The sequence below is a fragment of the Scophthalmus maximus genome, chromosome 20, assembly GCF_022379125.1.
Source record: "Scophthalmus maximus strain ysfricsl-2021 chromosome 20, ASM2237912v1, whole genome shotgun sequence".
NCBI lineage: Eukaryota > Metazoa > Chordata > Actinopteri > Pleuronectiformes > Scophthalmidae > Scophthalmus > Scophthalmus maximus.
This window is the reverse complement of record NC_061534.1, coordinates 10,987,556-11,007,307: the sequence shown is the minus strand read 5'-3', so window position 1 is coordinate 11,007,307 and position 19,752 is coordinate 10,987,556. Positions and strand designations below refer to the sequence as shown.

Below are 19,752 nucleotides of genomic sequence, written 5' to 3'. Positions count from 1 at the left end.
TCTAATCTGAAAAAAAACCCACTTCACAACACAATCCAATATCTTATTTTCTTTCCTTCTCTCCTACAATGAAGCAATATTCAAATTAAAACACTTCCAAACAAACATGCTGGACTTGCCCTTTGTGCCCCTCCTCCCCTCCTTCTATCGCAACAAATGTGAGCCATGCCCACATGCTTCAGCTGCCCTCTCCTTCCTTTACTACTTCAGCTGCTGGCTTCAAACACAATAATTATACTAAGTGATTTATCGGCTCCTTCAGCCAGAGATCAGAGCAAACTCGGTATGAAGAAGACCCTCTTTGATGGTCACTGCAGACGTTTTTTGCTGCTGTGCAGTGTATCGCTTGGTTGGATTTCTGTTTGGCAGCGACAATGATGTGTGAACTTCCTACAGTTTATTTGGGCTTCCAAGTTTTGGATGCAGGAATTCTCTGTCTCCCGTCGCTCTCTTGCTCCTCCTCTCCCCCGTGTCCCTTAGCGGTGACAGTTGAGCAATGGCCTTCCCGGTTGCAGCGATAATTGAAAAGCATGATGGCTGGCTGCTGGTATAGCAACCATCTGCGAGTCTGAGTGGTTTGGTGAGTGTTGTGTTCGTGGGCGGGGAGGTCGAGGGTTATGTGAGAGCCAGACAGCCTCCCGTGGGGAGCTGTTAACACCTCATAGATGCCAAAGGGCCCCGATGTGGCCCTCTGCAGAGCCAAGGCTCCTAATGAGAAAATGTGTGATTATCCCACTGTGAGGCCACAATAAGCACACGCTGTTACAATCCTGACAACAATATTAAAAAGCCAAAAGTACAGAAGAAATATGGCAAAGCATCAGTATTTAAAAATGATCCAAAACATCTATAAAAATGCAGATTTTTCACAGCAACCGGTTACCTCATTGTTGCTATCCTCTATCAAGAAATTTGATTTGGATAAACCAACAGAATTGTGGATGGAAGATTTATTAGCTGTTAAAAAAACAATTAATGCTGGAATGATTGCTCAATTACTCAGTTGATCCACAGAAAATTAATTAAATCAAGATTCAGTAATTTAGCATTTTAGTTATGATGCGAAAGGAGAAAAAAAATGCAAAAGAGCTGCTTGGTTTTCTTTGTCTTTTTTTACCATTAAAAATTGTATACTTTTGTTATGAATGCTGGTCAGAGGAAGTTAATTATTCCCTCATCATCAGTAGAAAAAGATGTTCCTGTTGTTTTAGCATTTTATTCACTCAATTGTACATTGTAACGTAATCATTTAAAAAAAGCATGTGATAATACAATATCATTGAATTCCATGTCTCAAATTAAACTGTAAAATAATTATTAATAATGATAAATGAATGAAGCAGCTTGAAATCTTTGTGTCTCATGTACACACTCAGCATTTAATGTATGGAGTCCTTTAAGATTTCATAAAAAATTACAAACATTCAACCACAGCAGCGAGAAGACCAGCTATGATACTATACATTCCGAGTGTGAATGTTCCTGAATGCATCTCAGTCAACCATTGCAGACAGATTACCGGATAACGCAATCCCATCGAAGAATGAAATGAAGAGATAATTATGCAGCCGGTGGGTAATGGGAATGTGGACCATGATGGATTTGATTAAAGTTGTCACTGAAAACACACACTAATGACCACGTTGATTAGTTAGATTGCTTTAATGCTGGCGCCATTAATCTCAAGCATAAACAAAAGTACTCTGTTGGTCAGTGCTGCGCTTGCAGTTTGTTCTTTAATACTCTCCAGTAATGCTTTCAGTACACATGAAGTTTTTGTTCTTTTTCTTTTTTGTGTTTTGGGCTGCTTTTTGGAAATAGGAATATTTATATAAAGTAGATTTTCTTATCTATATAAGTCATGATAACGGTATTGAACTGAAACAATTTTATAGTTTATTACTCTTGAATGTTTATTTTAATTTTCTGAAAAGAACAAAAACCCGAACAATATCTAATAATGATGTCCTCCATCTAAATTCACTGTACCTTTACCTTTCCCATCTCTGCCTCTGCACAACCATGAAGCCTGAACCACAGGAGCATCTTATTCATTAACGCGTTGCCTTAATTGATTGATATCTGTTACATGGATAATCCACTGTTCTCCTCCTCCCGCTCCTTTCTTCATCCTTCCCCTTCCCCAGAGGTCCCAAAATGAAAAAGAGCACACCGCTGGTACCATGCATACATTTGCAAACACACAAACACACACACACGCACACACGCACACACGTGCACCAAGCGGCCTCCCCTCAGTTGCTGCTCCATTAGGTCTGAATTGTAGCTGTGATGTGTAGGACCCAAGGGAGGTGTTATTGTCAGACCTGATTTACTCAGCACCATCTGACAGAACTGGGGGGCTCATATGTGCTTGGGTGGGGGGTGTGTGTGTGTGTGTGAGAGAGAGAGAGAGAGAGAGAGAGAGACAACAGGCGTACTGCCAGGCTTAGAGTCCTTTACAGAAAGGACAGTTAAAAGCAACAGTTTAACAGTCGCTGTAAAGCAATAGGCAGCCTTTAACAGTCTTTTGGATATTAATATACATTTTAAAACGTACACCTTATAGTCTATATATTATAATTGTTATATTGCCAGAGCTGGTGATTTTGTGGGGCTCATGATTTTTTGTTTAGTATTATGATTTTTTTTTAAATCATCATAATCGTGTTGGGTGTATGAATACAGCCATATACACCCAAAGATGTCATGCCACAGATAAAACATTAGATATTGAACTACCAATAATATAGATTTTTAGCATTTATAAAACTGCAGTGAGAACTTAAGATATACTACTACTACATCCTAAATGGATTAATAATTACAAGGCTATATATAATGTATTTTAATTACTTTAAACTATGTGTATTCTTGAAGAATTTAGGGTTTAAATGGTTGAAATAAAAATATATCTCTGAAATTGTATTGTTCTTACAATGATTTTTGTTTTGGACCAATCAAAATCTTCCTGTCAATGTTTCCTGAAAGAGTTGTGATAATGATGCGAAAAACTGGAAGTAGTGTTTGTTACTGGGTTATGTCTCTTTATGCACTAATCCACTATAGTAGGTTGTATGCAGAGAGAGACTATAATAAATCTGATTTTTTAAAGATATATAAAAACATTTTTGTGACATATTTATTTGCTTCATATAAGTAAAAATGGCAAACACTCCAATATTCTTTTTTTTCATGAGCCATGTTGTAATTTTGTGACATCGAAAGACATTATGATTCAAACAGTGAAGGCACATCACGTCCACTCAATTGTGAATATCTGCCTCATAAAAAGACGCCTCAAAAACTGGTTTATAGTATATTTGATGAACTGGTCTTAGATTACATTTGCAGTTACAATGGACAAAGGGTCAGACAAAAATATGAGCATCACATTAAGGCCAACTTAACTTGTCTAAAGGATTTTTTTATTATGAGTTATTAGATTGATACCACTGCTGGATGACAGTTAGCCTAGCTTAGCATAAAAACCAGGGGGGAATCAGCTAGCCGGGCCAAGACATAATCCAATACATAATCGCCCATATAATCACAACTTGTCCTTTGTTTCAAATCAAAACAAAGCATACACATAAAATGTTATATATATAATGTCAGGTTTAGAGCTACCTGCAGGCGGATTTTATTACCTGTAAAGAGAGTCAAGCTAGCCTTCCCATGTTATGTATAACATCTTATATATAATGTCAGTTTTACAGCTACCTGGCTGCATGCAGCTTTAATTACCTTTGGGGAGAGTCAAGCTAGCTTTCCCTGTTCTGAATCTTCATGCCAAGCATCTAACTTTGTGCATGGATGTATAAAAATCGTTTTTCCCATGAAAATATTGAACCATTCCTTAATCATATTGACAATCAGACAGCTGTTTGTTTTATTCTTTTTCATACTTTTTCTTTGACTTATTTGATAGCACAAATAAAAGCCACCTTTGCACATGCCATTATATTAGCAGATAACTGATACTGCTGTATCTAACCGCATCATCATCTTTAGCAGATTAACATTTCATCCACAGGATGTTAACACAGCCGGCATTTGTCTGCAAAGCATGAGGACCAATTAACCATTGCACCAGTCATGCTTTCACCTATGTGCTCAAAACCCCTGAAGATCTCTTTTCCCCTGTTTCTTTTCCTCAAATCATTTTCCCACCGTTTACTAATTTACTCACCGTGGAGCTACCTGCGGTTTTATTGTTAAAGCCAAAGCCTCAATGAAAACTCTCACCTTCTGCCAGTCTTCTACAACCCATCTCACAAATTGCACACCCAACTTAATCTAATTTTTTACTCCGAAAAACGGTGGATTTCCAACTCAATCTGGAAGAGTGCGGTAGGATTATCCCAGTTGTTTGCTATGAAGAGTTCATCCCATGGTCACCAAAATCTCACACCTGTGTGACAGAGCTGCTACGATAAAGATGAGAAGGTGAAGGAAATTGCGATCTTTCATCCAAAAACCTTTTCGAGCCCTGCAAGTGCATGCAGTTTTAGTATTAGTGGCCTGTTGCTAAACAGGACCACAATTAATGGCTCAGACTTTTAAGCCAAGTATTTCCTGTTTGCTCTGAGTCTGCGAGAAATTGGCCTGTCTGACCCCAAACACAAACAAGGCAAGTAAACTGACCAAGGCGGACATGGTAGGAGATTAACACAGCCTTTGACACTTCACTCTCACCCCCTTCCTGTCGTCGCCAAACACTCTTCGGCTCAGGTTACACACCTGTCGCTTTTTTGCGAAGGCAACAGTGATACCTGCCTCTCAGCTGGTGGGATTCAGCTGAATATCCTGTCTGGTTTTCCTTTTTTTTTGTTCAGTATAACCGAGGAGCAGAGCGGGCAGCCGTTAATGGTGGAGGAAGGTTGGAGGTTACACTCTTAAACAAAAGGTTTGAGGACAGATGGCCATCACCTTCATGCATGTCATACTTCACACAAACACATACACAAAGCTGAACAATCATGCACGGACACTCTTGCATGAACAGGACATAGAAACAAACCTTAGCATGCCATCATTTGCATGTGGTTCGAAAAATAACTATAACTGGAATTAACTCTATTGGAATGTATTGATTTTGCATGAAAGAAATGTAGCATAAATCCTTTGACATTATGAGTATATAGTATAACACTATGTTGTTATTTCCAGTGGGCGAAGAAGTACTCTGAACCTTTACTTAAGTAAAAATACAAACACCGCACATTTTTGACTTGGGTAAAAGTACAAGTCCAATCGACAAAATGTATTTAAATATCAAAATATAAATTTTGCAAAACTATCAATTCACAGTTTTAGATTATAATAATAGATGCATTTATGTGTAAATGTTCCTTTTTGACACTTTAATTAATAGTAAGGTGTCAACAATTTTTATTGATTTGTTTGTAAAACCCTAATGTACAAACTAACTTGAGACTATAGTTTTCATATAAATATCAAGGGTTATTTCCCAATAAATTTGATAGATTCAAAGTTGGATAAAATTTAAATAATTGCAATTGAAAAAACCTTAAACTTCGATGTAAATGTTCATAACTGCTTTCAACCATTGGTTCTCCAAATAAAACACATTTGAGCCATACATTTAGGATGATTCAGTTGGAATTTAGACACGGAGTCAATTAAGTGTCTATTGAAACACTTAATTGACTCCATATCCCTTGGTATCTAATAGCTTAGAGAGGTTTTGAGAGGGTATATCCATAAATAAATAAATAGATAACAAATGTTGCTTAGGAAAGCAGCGGGTTTAAAATGTGACAAATAAGGTACAAGTTTAAGTGTCCAAGATGCTGCAAGCCATTCTAGAACCAGATACATAAACACACACACACACACACACACACACACACACACACACACACACACTTACAGTTTAATCTATTTAATTGAACCTGACTTTGAATTAACTAAACAAATGAGGGAATTCACAAGGGGCACTTGATCCCTTCTCAGCTAATGGATTGGAGATTCCTTTCCCATGGTGGCATTTGGGCAAACAAGACCCAGTAATCTCTGAATTGATGAGTTGACTCTGCATCAAATTTCTCCACTAAAAGAGCCGTTGAACCCCTGATACAGTGTTGGTAGTTAGCCAGAGACTCAATTTGCAGACACAGCCAGAACTGTGTGCTCGCTCCGATTTCTCTGTCAGCGCTGTGATATGCGGCAATCATGCAAGATAAATGTACCAGAAAGATGCTCCATGTAAGATACAAGGATGTCTCTGCCTGGATTCTTGTCTCATGATTATGATGTGACAAGACATTTCCAAATTGTACAAATTACGTAAAATATATCGCAAAGATTATTATCTTATCTGGACTTATATGCTTCAAAATGAATTCCGTAAACAGTGTTATTTATAGGAACGCTCATTATTTTATGTCATGTATATGTTGCACAATTGTGTATTCCAACCAAAAAGAATAGAACTCCATCTTGCTTAAGGTGACAAATTTATTAAAGTCCTGTAATTTAATCAGGAATCAGCATCATTATCATCACCAGAAGGAATAAATAAGACAAAACATTTTTCCACATAAACAAACATATACATCAGACCCCGGGGTGCTTCAGCAGTTCTTCCTCTGGGGTTTGTTTTCAGTTGAACAAAACGAACGAGATACATCTGAGAACACACAAATGCATAGACGTAATTGGACCCCTAGGTACCATTTAAGACAACACCTACATTATGCCTATATCCCTGTTTAAGAATGTACAAAGTCCTCATATCTGGGTTCTTATTCGTGTCCGAGGAGGGGTTTGTATAAAAATAAAGTCTCCACAATGATAAACCATTATATTTATATATATGTAGACATTTGGCAACAACCAGACATTTAAAGACTCTGATCTTTGAATGGAATTCTGCACCTGAACACACCTTAGAAAACAGAAGAGGGTGAGGAAGAGAAGAGGGCGAGTCTGTAAAGATCAAAATGATTGACGCCGAATCTTTCAGTCTCTCTGTTGTCTGTACATTGTTCTGAAAAAGCTTATAGTGGTATCTGAAAACTGAAACTCTTTGTACAGATTCCTTGTTTTACACTGTTTTACTAATGACGGACAACTGTGAGGCCAAGTGCTTTTAACAAAGGGCATATTTATCCATCCATCCAGATCAAAGTTATTGAATTGCTCATTTCTGTTAATCTGATATTGGTGAGATCCAAGCCGAGGATAGTAGTCTAGTCCTTTTACACGATCTCTGCCCACTTCCTAAAATCCAACAGAAGACACAGAAAAGAAAAAAGGAAAAAAAAAACCTGTCCAATTTCTTGTCAATGACCAATCAAAACTGCCCATGGTCCACTTCGTCTAACCAGGAGGCAGGACTGGCGGGAAAGTCTGGGTATCCTCCGCTGCTGCCCGTAGAGAGGTCCGAGCTGGGTCCGTTTGCTGCCCCCATGGAGACCCTCCCGGCAGGGTTGATCCCGGGCCCGCTGCTCTGCGTCATGATAGAGAGGCCAGAGTCCGGGTAGACCAGGCTGGAGATGAGAGGCTGGTGTCTGGGCAGCGCCTGCAGTGACCCTGGTGACTGAGGAAGGCCGTAGGGGCTGTTGGAGCGGATGTCGTGGAACTGGTCTTGAGAGGGCAGGACGCCATGCTCCAGCGGGAAGGAGCTGTGGTTGTTGCCCCCTTGGCGGCCCCCCATGGCTGGAGAGGACTCGCTGAGGCTGCTGTAGATGCCGTTAGTGTGGCCAAGCTCGGACATGGGCGGTTCATCTGTGCGACAATGAAGAAAAGACAAAGGTGGTACTTCCAATTTTTCACGATGAACGATTTTGTGTGCATTTCTTTTATTACAACCACAAAGCCACAAATTGAAACCCTGACATTTTGCATCAAAACCATTTAATTTACCTGTGAAGGACACCTCTGCGTCACTGTCCATGCCCTCCTCCTGGATGCTGTCCTTGTCGGACTTGGAGCTTCCTCGTGAGCGCTTCATGTTGCGGAAGTACTGGCCCCACCTCTGTCGACCGGCGTCTTTCTTCAGCCTTTTCTCTTTAGCTCGTCTGTTCTGAAACCAAACCTGGAGGGGGGGGGGGGGGTGGGGGGGGAATTCAAGATTGATTATTTTGTAATGGCTTTGGCCATTTATTCATAATACGTCTTATTATTTATTATTTTTCACATCTTGAAAAAGAAATTAGGCGTGAGCATTAAAACAAATGGTAAAACAACAATTGTGTTCCAAAAAATGAAGGTCTTTACCTATTAATTTTTGTAAATAACAGCAAAATTACACAAACTCTTCCTAACATAATTTAATTTGCATTAATCAGCCAACGTAACCTTCTCAGTCCTGAACATTATACATGACTCATGCACAAGGCAAAGTCCGCCACATCCAATGTCCCCTGTCCTGGATGCACATATTATGCTTTTAAGCATTATAACAAGATGAATTTTCAAGGACTGTCTGGACACGACTTCACACTTCACTGAGTCCAAGTGGGGGGGGGGGGACTAAAGCAGTGACACCGAGCAGTAATCTTGGGACCGGCTCCCCTGCACCAGATTTATCACGCATTTAATTAACTTCACAACAGCTACAAGTTGTAATCACCCCAGGGAGCAGACAGGTCAGCATGCCACTGACTTAAATTAGTCAGTTTTTTTTTTTGTGCTTGCACTTCAAATAACATTAAATAGTCATGCAATGTAATAGAAAATCCAAAATCTGACTTCATGCAAAACGTTCATATCTGATTCAAAATGCGTGAATGCTCCATTTCCTTTTAATTTTTATCTTACCCCATTTCAGCCACAAGCACAAAGAGCAGTTTTACATTCTCCTTAATGATATTCCGCCCTAAGTGGACCCCCCTTCACCCCTTCCCTTTCGCTGAATAATGAGGAGCATTTTAGTGGCTTCCGTCCCTACTTTTGTCCTTGCAAATAAAACAATATATATGACCACCACCTAGCAACCAGTGCGAGGCTCCTCAGCCGCAGACAATATGCGAGGGGCCCTCTTAGCATTGTTAACGAGCTTGCACTTAAACCGTGCTGACTTTCACGTGGACTTCATTTTACTCAATTTGGCCATAAATTCTCCCCACAACACACTTTATCTCACAGTGGGGCTTGTGCCAGTTCAACCCACAATTGTCCCTTGATAATGAAGTCCGGACACTAATGGAATAGCCTTTAATGGATAATAATGTGCTTTACCTGCACAACTCGCATGTCCAGGCCCGTCTCGGATGATAGCTGCTCTCGAACGTGGCGGGCCGGTTTGGGAGAGTTATTGTAGGCGTTCTTCAGCGTTTCCAGCTGTTTAGCCGTGATGGTTGTTCGTGGCCTTTTTGCAGTCGAGTCTGCCTCTGGAGAAATGAATGGAGAGCACACAATGTGAGCCAATGCTGGGTTTGAACAGGTGGACCTCAAACATCAATTGTCAATACATTTTGTATAAGACGGAGGAATGAATAAAGAGTAACAGTGAACTGTATTTATTCAATCAATAACAATAAAACGAAAAGAAATATTCATCGCAACTGATAGCCTAGAACAGCTTCTATAATATACAACGTTCTAAGTCAACATACATGAATAAATTCTCTTCCGCCTATAAACTAAAATCTGGCACCCTGTGCCTAATTGCATCATGCCTGCAACATCTGTTGGCCAGCACAGCAAAATACGAAAACCATCATCCAAATGGATGCCAAGTAATTGCGCCCTCTCATTAGTAAAATAAACGTGTGTGTTTTTTGCAGAAAACTTGCGTTAACTTGCTGCATAAATCAGCGCTTGGTGTCGAGCAGTAAATTCAAACAAACAGATGGGGAGATAAAACTTGACCATGGCCAGTCTGTCCTGTGAGGAACACAGCCTGCTGGGATATGAAGCGAATGTGGTGTTGGTACTTAAGAAGGCATCTGATGGAAATGTGGTGTGTATACAGTGTGTTGGAAAAATTTGAAAATGTATTACCTATTTCATGACGACACAAGTATATTTAGCTCTTACAAATCAACCAATCTAAATACACATGCAATAACCCATAAATTGTGTATCTATATCATTAGACCAATTGTGAAATCTATTTTCAATTTTTACCATTTCCTGTCAATGAGCAAGAATTGTACTATTTTCGTATATGTACTGTCAGTACATGTGTCTATTAATTTTGGTTTATCAGAGAAATACTTTTTTTTAAATGTCTTTATTGGACTGTTTCTTTTTCAAACGGCAGTATATTTAAAATACTAGCCCAATAAGAAATTATTTTCTGTCTTTTTGATAAACAAAACTATATGGTTTGAAAAAAATATTAAAGAGATACAGTAATGAACACCCTAGAAGCACTACTGTTACTTTTCTAATCTGTGTCTTGTACATTTTGAATACATTTTAACATACATGTGGTTAAAGTAACACTACCAAAATGTGAATGTACTGCAAATGTCATATTTATTCCATTCGATTTTCAGTTTGAAACAGATATTCAAATTATTATAGCTGAAAAGTGAATGCACCTTTAACATGAAGACGCGCACACACACACACACACACACACACACATTTATGTATAAATATCTTGGTATCATGCTTGTGGTGTAAATCACAAGAACACACAGCAGACAGGAGTTACTCCGGACCAATGATAAGAGTTATTGGAAGCGGGTCCACTCCGGTACAGGGTGTCGGCCTCCGGGCCTCCACTTTACGCAGTTTGCTATCGATTGGGTTGCGGGCAACGACGCAATTAGGACAGGTGGGTCAGAGATTATGGATGACCTCATTGTCACGTCAGACTCAAAGCAGAAGGTCATATATACATATGGAACTTGACATTTTCTTGTGCGTATGTTTTTTTGTTTTTGTTTTTGTGCAATAGACCAGTCATTTAAATTGGCCGCAGGCGGCTCACCTCTCTGTTTGGCGGTCTCGTAGTCGGCCTTGCACACCAGCCTGCTGTCCTCCATCAGGTAGTACTCGTCACCTGTGGCCAGCTGCCTCTTGCACACGATGCAGGCGAAGCAGTGCAGGTGGTAGACGAAGTCCTGCGCCCTCCTCACCACCTGTGTGGGCGGAATCCCCTGCTGACACGCTGCGCACTTGGTCCCGAATCTCCTTTTTGGAAGATCAGAAAGTCGCCATCAGTAAGTTTATTTTGAAAAAACATAGAAAACTCTTTATTATAAAATATATAAATGGCAAATGAAGAATTAGAAATGTAAAACTGTATTTGCCGGGATATTTGGTGAGGGCTGCACTCACTTGAAGAAATCCTCTTTGCAGTAGACGCTGTCGCCCCTGCTGAAGCACTTGTCCGCCAGCTGCGCCTGGCAGTCGCTGCATTTCAGGCACTTGCTGTGCCACTGGCGGTCCAGCACTTTGAGGATGAAGCGGTCCACGATGTGCTGACTGCAGCCTGCGCACACTGGGATTTCTGCGGGAGACACAGATGGAATCAACCACCGTCCGACACACGTCAGTTCAGCAGCACACGCGCGTATAGGATTAAAATGGCTCGGGGGGAGAATCTGCCAGCGACACGCGCGTCACAGAGCCTTCTGAACCCGCGTCTTGTGTTTAATATGTGCACACTTAACGTACACTTGAGAGAACTATCTGCTGGTGGGTAGAGCTGTGGAATTATGCAAGAGTTTCAATTAGCTTTAGCTAAAAAAATAAAGATCAGCAGTGTGGATATATTATAGCCATATGCGTAATTAAAGGAACTGATAAGATACAGCTTCTGCGATCTTGCTTTAAAAAAAAAAACTAAACCTGAGTAATTGGCATTTTGAGTTTTGAGTTTTGTATTATAAGATTATAGAAAAATTTCAATAGGAAACAAAATAAATTGACTTGGATTTAATCAAATATCAATGCAGATTATTTACTATGAATACACTTCTCAGGTTTCACATATCCTGGAACCAATCTGGATCATTATTGACGTATAGCACAATTTGGATGGGAAATGGTGTTGCATCCCCCCACAACATAACAAACAACAGCAAACAAATTCATACTTTAGTAGCCTTATACAGTATCAGGCCATTGATAAATAACACTATCAGATACAAAAAATTATCATTAGGCCATAACATCATGTGATGAAGAAAAAATGTCCAGGTTCAGTCTGTTAATCGCCATAAGCCTGTAATACATGGAAAATACATAAAAAAAAATATTATTTAATTTTACCTAATTTTATTTTTCGAGTGGTGGTGATCAGCGTTCTTACTCATGTAACTACTTCATTTGACTTAACAGCCACTGTTGTATTTAGGCTCAATTGTCTCACTGAGTAAGAGCAAATTAAATAACTCACATTTAAGCAATTCATTTAAAAGCCTGTTAAATAATTATTAAAAAAAACTAAATGTAATGATAAAAAAATTAGTCTGCATAAATCCGATCGAGGGGAGTGGAGTTCACATGGTTTTAAATTATGACCGATTTAGAATGACACTTACAGTATATATGTATGGCAGCATTATAAAACGTATTAAAATGGATGCATTATGACCACATACCCTGAAAGCAACTGAGACATTTTAAATATCAAAAACACAACAACCAAAGTTAAAAAAAGGGACAAGTATCGAGAGAAGACGTTACATCAGGCCCCTCTATTACTTATTAAAAAGAAGCCCGACCACTTCATATTCCGGACTCGCGTTCCCATTGTTCTGTCGTCGTGGACAATTCATGCAACATTAACGAACCGTTTCTTCTGGCATCGCCGGCACAAGCCCCGCACAAGTGCTGCAGGAGCCACGTCGAGAGCAGGTGTATCCAGCTCATCATTAATTCAACGCGCTGATGTAAAACTAGAAAGCCTCCGTCCTATAGTCTCCAAGGTACAAACTAGTGAGGTGTCCCCGAGCAGGGCATCACTTGGAATAATAACATTGTCCAAAGCTCCTATACGTGAAATCCCCCCAACGTCTAATTTCGCAGCAGGCCGCTCCAACACCCTGCTGGTAGCCTGTTTGCTCAAAGGGGGACAGTGTCTTGGTCAATAAAGGGTGGAGGCGTGATTATATTGATCATAAAAATACAACATTTCAACATGTGCGTGCGCACAACAAGTGCGTAAAAATGCGTAAAACGTCAATTTTCCACTAACAACGCCGGGAAAGCCGAGTGCAACCTGATGTATATCCTCCGAAAAACAAATATCACATCGACACTCGACCGGTCACTTGGATAAACCAAAAAGGTTCAATGCTTTGATGCCTGCAGGAGGTTGCATTCTGATGCGACCTAGAACGAACGAAAATGGGCACACGTCCTCCATCTCGGCTGCTGGCTCGGACTGATCCGCGTGACAGGACGACCCCCCCCCCCCCCCTAAAATCAACAACGGATGCACATCTGTGCCATCCATAATCCATGCTCATGTACACTCTCTTGACAATCCGCAGTGTGACATTAGTCGACAATTAAAGGCCTTTATACCTGAAGACGCCAATGTCCAACATGTATATGACCCCATGCAAATCGCACCAACAGGCCCACGTGTGTCACATAAACAGTACCACATGAGAACGAATCGATATTATTTTGTGTGTCTCGTGGCTGATGTTACCTTTCCGTAGCTCCTCACTGTGCGACAGCAGAGCGAGGAGCATCTCCGCGTTACTCTGTGCCTCCTTTGGAGAGTCGCGCTCACCGCGTCCATCCATCGCTCATCCTTTCACGCTCACATTCGTCTTTGAAATGTTCACCCGCACTCACACGCCGACACGAAACTTTGCGTACAACGCACGGTGGACCCCGAGAGGTCGAGCACGAGCGCGGGAGTTGTGCGTTTTCAGCCTCGCTGTGTCGGAGCCTGTGTGCAGGATTACGCTGCAACCGTTTCCATGGGCGACAGGGAGATAGATTATCATCACCTCTCTACCCAGTCTACCTTACCCGGAAGAGGAATGAACAGGAGTTGAGGAGGAGGAGGGGGGGGGGGGGGGGAAGCCAATAGAGTTTCAGTGTTGGGTGGTAACCTCGTTGTATTTTTTCAGCCTTTTTACTTTTAAAACAAGAGCTCAACCAAAGAAAAGATCGAAAACTCGTTACTTCTTTTCGAATTGTGTGACCGAAATCGAGAGGTTCCAAATCCACTTTTTCCCCAACTCAGGAATGACTTCATAATATTCATAATGTCTTTCTATCTTTCCTGGCTGACCTCATACATAGCAGGGAAAGACAGAAAGAAAGAAAGAAAGAAAGAAAGAAAGGAAAAAAAAGGCCTATTCGTGCTAACAGGGTTTTGAAGGCTACACGAGAGTCACTGCGTGTTGTTGCTTTTGGAAAAGGAGTAAACAACATATTACGCAACAGATCATAGCAACTGTTTCTATACTGCTTTGTATTGAAATATGTAAATTCCTCCAGTTGGACACTAAACATCAACAGACAGATGTCAGTGATCAAGTCATGACGAACAAAAACTTGATCTTCAGACACCCATAAAACTGGGCCAAGTGATGTTGTTGGTTTATTATGTGAAGTAGTTTTAATGGGAATACATTTTAATTCAGAATTCAACGCGTGTGGCCTTTGACATCTGGACTGGACTGATTTTGTAATAAGTTCATTTAGCCTTTATTGTATTGTATGTTGTGTTTTTTAAAAAAAATAGCTTTGGCCCTATAGAATTCTTTGCGTTTCATAATTGCTTTATTTTACAATTAAGTGGAAGTATTTTCACACTCGGTAGATTGTTATTAATATTATTATTATTATTATGATTATCAATATTATTATTATGGTGTTGTTATTTTGTTATTCCAGGTAGTTGTAAGTGGAGTGACAAACATACACTTTTGGTATTTCATGTATTCGAGATACTGTAGTTTTGTATCTGATCAAATCAAATATAAGTGATTTTTAATATCTTTTAAACACACACACGCACGCGCGCGCGCGCGCGTCGCCTCGTGTGTGCCGAGTGTTTATTTAGGGGAGAGATTGGCTGTTCAATAACATGTTGATCGGACCAACACCCCAATGAATTTTATTGACACTGATCTTTGGCACAAAGGAGCGCCTGGGGAAATCACGGGTATAGTGGCACGGCCGCGCGCACCACCGCTGATGAATCTAAAATCAATGCCCCATTTGCCTGTATTCCTGGAGTATATGAAAGACGTTTTGGAGGAAAAGCGCGCGGGGTTCACGGGGGTGCCCCCCTCTTACTTTTCAGATTTGTAATCATTTTTATGTCGTATTGATTGCTTGGACTTTTGAGGGGGGAGAGGCCGACGGTAATGCCACAACAAAGCCATAAAATCACCGTGAGAGTAATGGTCAGTCGGTTAGAGACAAGTCGCAGGGGGTGATCAGAGGAATTCTTCTTCCTCCTTTTTCGTTTGAATTTGTTAAATAACCCACTTCCTCATTCAGCTCCCGTGAGCCGTTTATTTAAATTAAATTTAAAGTAACATTTAAATGTAAAGGCCTCGTTTAGTGTGAAGTGACCTCAGCCATAGGCCGCCTCAGCAGATGAAAAGGGCCAAAAGAACTAAATTAAAAAAATCAATCCCCCCATTTTCTCTTCTTCTTTGGATGCCCCTTAAATATTTATACAAATCGTTAATTTGCCTGTTGCTGGTGAACTTTGAATGGGACCACTGTCTCAGACTCCCATCAGCAGCACCGCCTGTATACCTCAGGTGTCCCACCTGTCGGGGCAGGAATGAGACACCTGTTGGGGGGGGGGGGGGGGGGGGGGGGGGGGGTCACGGAGCAGCTCCTCGCCCGCCGGCGGTCTGTCGTCCCGGGCCGCAGTGGCGGTTCCTCCCCTGGTGGCTCCCTGGGCCCTGCCGGTCCCCGTGACAGACCGGCATGTGTGAAATGACAGCACACGCATAACATCTGTTCTTGTGACACCCCCCCCCCCCCCCCCCCCCCCCCCCCACGACAATGCATGCTCATTATGAATTCATAACGTCTCCCACAACGCGGCGCAAAAAAGAAGCGCCTCTTAACAACAGCCCGCTTACATCAACACGAGTTTGAGGGTTTTTTTTCTTGCAACTACCAAATGTGCACATTTTTTTAACGTGCATGCACCAAAAAAAACCGCACGGTGTCAAACTTATGTGTGGGAAGCAGAATTTTCCAGAGGCGTGTTTGAATCTTTTTTAGCCCCCACAATAAAAGAAACAGCCCGTTTCACGCTTGTCATGAGTTGACGCAGCGCCGCCTCCCGTCGCGCAGCGCTGATCCGCTGTCGCACATTAGCGTCTATTTCACGCCTAGTTGTGGCCCATTCACGGCCCCCGGGGCGTCAATTAGAGCCCAGTGCTCCTCGGCGGCCCTTTCACCAAGTGATAAACGCACAGTGGGAAAAACGAATAAATCCAGGGCTCTTACCTTGGCCCGAGCTGTACCGGGAGAAATTCCCGGTGCCTTGACAACTTGACCCCGGGTGTTCGAGCAACATGTTGGCCGATGCTCCGACGGGAGCGGCACCAGGAGAGACGCACGCCCGAGGTTGGATTCGAAGAAAGGAAAAGTCTACGAGGCTGCCGAATTTCGGACGGTGGATTCGTTTCCCCCGGCGATTTATCCTCTGTCGAGCGAGTTGAGCTCTGTGCGGTGGCCGCCGGGCGTCTGGGAGACGTGGAGCAGCACCCTCGTCGACCTCTCCCCGCTCGTCAGCCGCCGAGGAGAACGGAAACTTTGAATATTCATCAAGTGGCCCCTTTGGTTTTCCGCGTCGATGAGCTCGGGTGGACGAGGTGGAGGGACGATGGAGCGGAGCAAAGGAGTGTGGCCGTGAGCGCGCGTCAGCTGACCCCGACTGACTGACTGACTGAGGGGGACTCGAAGTAACCGGCGGTCAGCGCTGCCTCTGTCCAGGGTGCTGACGGAGGGAGGGAGGGAGGGAGGGAGGGAGGGAGGCGTGTGTGCTGCCCCTATATCCCCTGTGGCTGTCTTTGTGCGCGCACACACCAACACACACACACATGCACACACACGCGCGCACACACACACATGCACACGCACACACACACCAAAACACACACACACACACATGCACACACACACACACACACGCACACACACACCCTCCCCTCTCGCTCCTTATCTGTGTTGTGATGCACGTGTGTGTCTTTCGAGGCGCACAATGGGGCGACCGGGCCTCGCTCGGCACATTGTTGCGTCCCCTCCATTGTTCGGATAAGAAATAGACCGCATCGCATTAATGACACAAGTGGACGGAGCGTGCGTGCGTGCGTGCGTGCGTGCCGTTGCGTTGGCCCATCATAGGTGGCGTTATGTGCAGAATGTATAGGCCGCGCGTGCACATCCCTGTTTTTTTTAGACGAGTTTATTGACCCATGTTCGTTAGAAACACTGTTGTAAATGAAAATAATCCCCACAGGTGATATTTGTTATTATTTTGTTAATATCTATATTTATCATGTGTGGGAACAAGTCATCCAAGTTCCTCCGTAAGATTCAGTAATACACCCAATGTTTTTTCGCCATCTGTCTTTTTTTTTCAGTACGTAAAACTGTTGGATTTTTTGGAGGGGGTTCATTCAGTTTCCTGACCTCCTTCTTTGTTTTAATCTTAAACAATATTCTAGCTAATTTATGTTTTCCTGTAAAAAAAAAATTCTTAGCTGGAGCACGCGCTTGCGCAGAGCTTGACGTGCCGTTTGGCTGAGTGCCATGCCCCCCATCCCTCTGACTGACCCAGTGCCAATTACCAACAGGACGCACAAAAACTGTACTCTGACGTAGTCCTACAGCTTTGATTCAATTTTGCTCGCCCAGCACGCCAGCTCACGAGCGGTGTAAGCCAATTAGACCTATGCTTGTTCATTAGTCCACTCTGGACAATTAGCCTCCCAAACTTGGAAAAGAAATCAGCCATGTTTTTTTCTTCTTCTCATTTTTCCTCTTCCATAGCAGCCTAGCAATTCCTGGACACTGATGCCAAGATAAAAAAAAAAAAAACCAAAACAAAACAACAACAAGCAGAAAATAAACAATATCCAGCGGATTGTTTTCAGGGATGAGGAGCAGATCTTGATGTGTTTTTTTTGTGGCCAGTAATCTCTGGTCAACAAGCCAGCGCAGATCTTTATGCAGATTAAGGGGAAATCTGGAAGGAGATGTACACACTAACCCTGGGATCCTCAAGCTTAGGTAGCATCTATAGAGCTCAACAACAGGACTGTTTTCATTTTCCTTTCATCCGCTGGGAGAAGAGTGCCCCCCCCCCCAACATACCGATGCTTTTATCCTGTTTTTATTTCCCCTCCTTGAAATGTGGAGCATCATCCCAGCAAATTGGTAAGATAATAATACACCTGGGTCCCACTTGTGAAAGCAGCTGCGATCAGCCACTAATGGTCCTCCATAAAGACTCTGCCTGTTGCACCTATTACAACTTGATTTTTGACCTTGAGTATGAGCAGGTTCAACGAGTGGGTGAGGGTCACACTTCAAAAGAACAAACGCTGTAGGCTGGCGTATATGAAGCCCCCGGCTCTCCTTCAAGTGGGGGGGGGGGCACTTCTACCCCGAAAAAGAGAATGAAACGGGTTTATGATTGTAAATCTTAACTCGGATCTGTTTGTGTTTCATCTTTAATGGAGAGGGGACTTTTGCACTGGAACTATGTCAGTTGGAGCAAAGACATCCTCTTACCCCCCTTTTCTTTTCTTGAAGGTGTAAATATTAAAAAAACAGAGATTTTATTATACACTGACTGTCAGATGAATAATGAGACAACAGATCCTGATTTATAATGATAAAACAAAACATATGATTGAATTGTCTTTTAACATTCAATAAATATATGTTCAGTCAACTATTTGGGAGCATTTTTGCTCCATGATTTCATTTAAAAGGAAAACAAACTGTCCAGCTTTTCGAACGCATTTTTATTAAAATCGGCAAAAACATGAAGTGGGTCCGGTTTTCTAAAAGACAGAGCAGTTACCGTGAAAGTAGAGGAATGAAACATTTAGAGACTATGCTCCTTAAATCAATTCAGATTATTATTATCTTTTATTTTGAGTTGGCGATCTGACTGCCCCTCTGTGTGTTTGCTTTTATATTTTCACATGCACAAACTGGATCGTGTGCTCTCACTTTTTCGTGCATGCACATTTTGAATTCTTGCGTATGTCCACAAGTGGCTCCGTGTCCGGAGTTGTGTACATGCATGTGCACATGCACGTTAAGTACGAGCGACTGCTTACACACAGCTGAGCTGGAAGGCCCGAGTCTTACTGCAGGGGGTCCATGTGCGACCATGCCACCCCTCTGACACCAGGCTGCCATTGTGCTCCTGTCATGATCAATCATGTCCTCCAAAAGACGGGCCTTGTCCAGGAGGGAGGGGACCAATCACACGCCTCATTAACCAGGCTTGGTTACTCCTAAGCGGAGTAGTCCCAGGACACCTCAGCCTGTTGCTGTCTGAGGAGAAAGAGGAAGAGACTAAAATGTGTGTGAAAAGAGAAAAATAAATAAATCTGAGTGTGAAGAGGAATAAAAACAATGATGGAAAGGTTATTCAGACGTTGTCGAGGGAGGTCTGAATCCGTTGCTGCCGGAGAAACAAAGTCAACGAAAAGGTATTTGACTTAAACTGGACTCCAAAAAGTTCCCGATCCAAAGTTCAATTCTAGATATTGCAAAAAAACAGAAGCCACAAATCCATTTACTGCAGATAAAAGGTCCACCCTCCATGTCCCCACAGCAACCAGCCTCTGGTTTCAAACC

General features: G+C 42.1%; 1 protein-coding gene across 2 annotated transcripts; it reads right to left on the bottom strand.

The window, feature by feature from the left end:
* Positions 1 to 6,470: 6,470 nt before the first annotated feature.
* lhx3 (LIM homeobox 3) lies at positions 6,471 to 16,861 on the bottom strand. Of its 2 annotated transcripts, none has more exons than XM_035608998.2 (6): positions 16,378 to 16,861; positions 11,266 to 11,437; positions 10,916 to 11,118; positions 9,211 to 9,362; positions 7,894 to 8,065; positions 6,471 to 7,755 (listed from the first exon to the last, which is right to left on the bottom strand). In XM_035608998.2, the coding sequence occupies exons 1-6, from the start codon at positions 16,445 to 16,447 to the stop codon at positions 7,322 to 7,324; spliced, it is 1,203 nt and encodes a 400-aa protein (XP_035464891.1). In that variant the 5' UTR covers positions 16,448 to 16,861; the 3' UTR covers positions 6,471 to 7,321. The 2 variants fall into 2 exon arrangements, with proteins under 2 accessions (XP_035464891.1, XP_035464887.1); XM_035608994.2 differs by lacking the exon at positions 16,378 to 16,861 and adding an exon at positions 13,592 to 13,893.
* Positions 16,862 to 19,752: the final 2,891 nt, after the last annotated feature.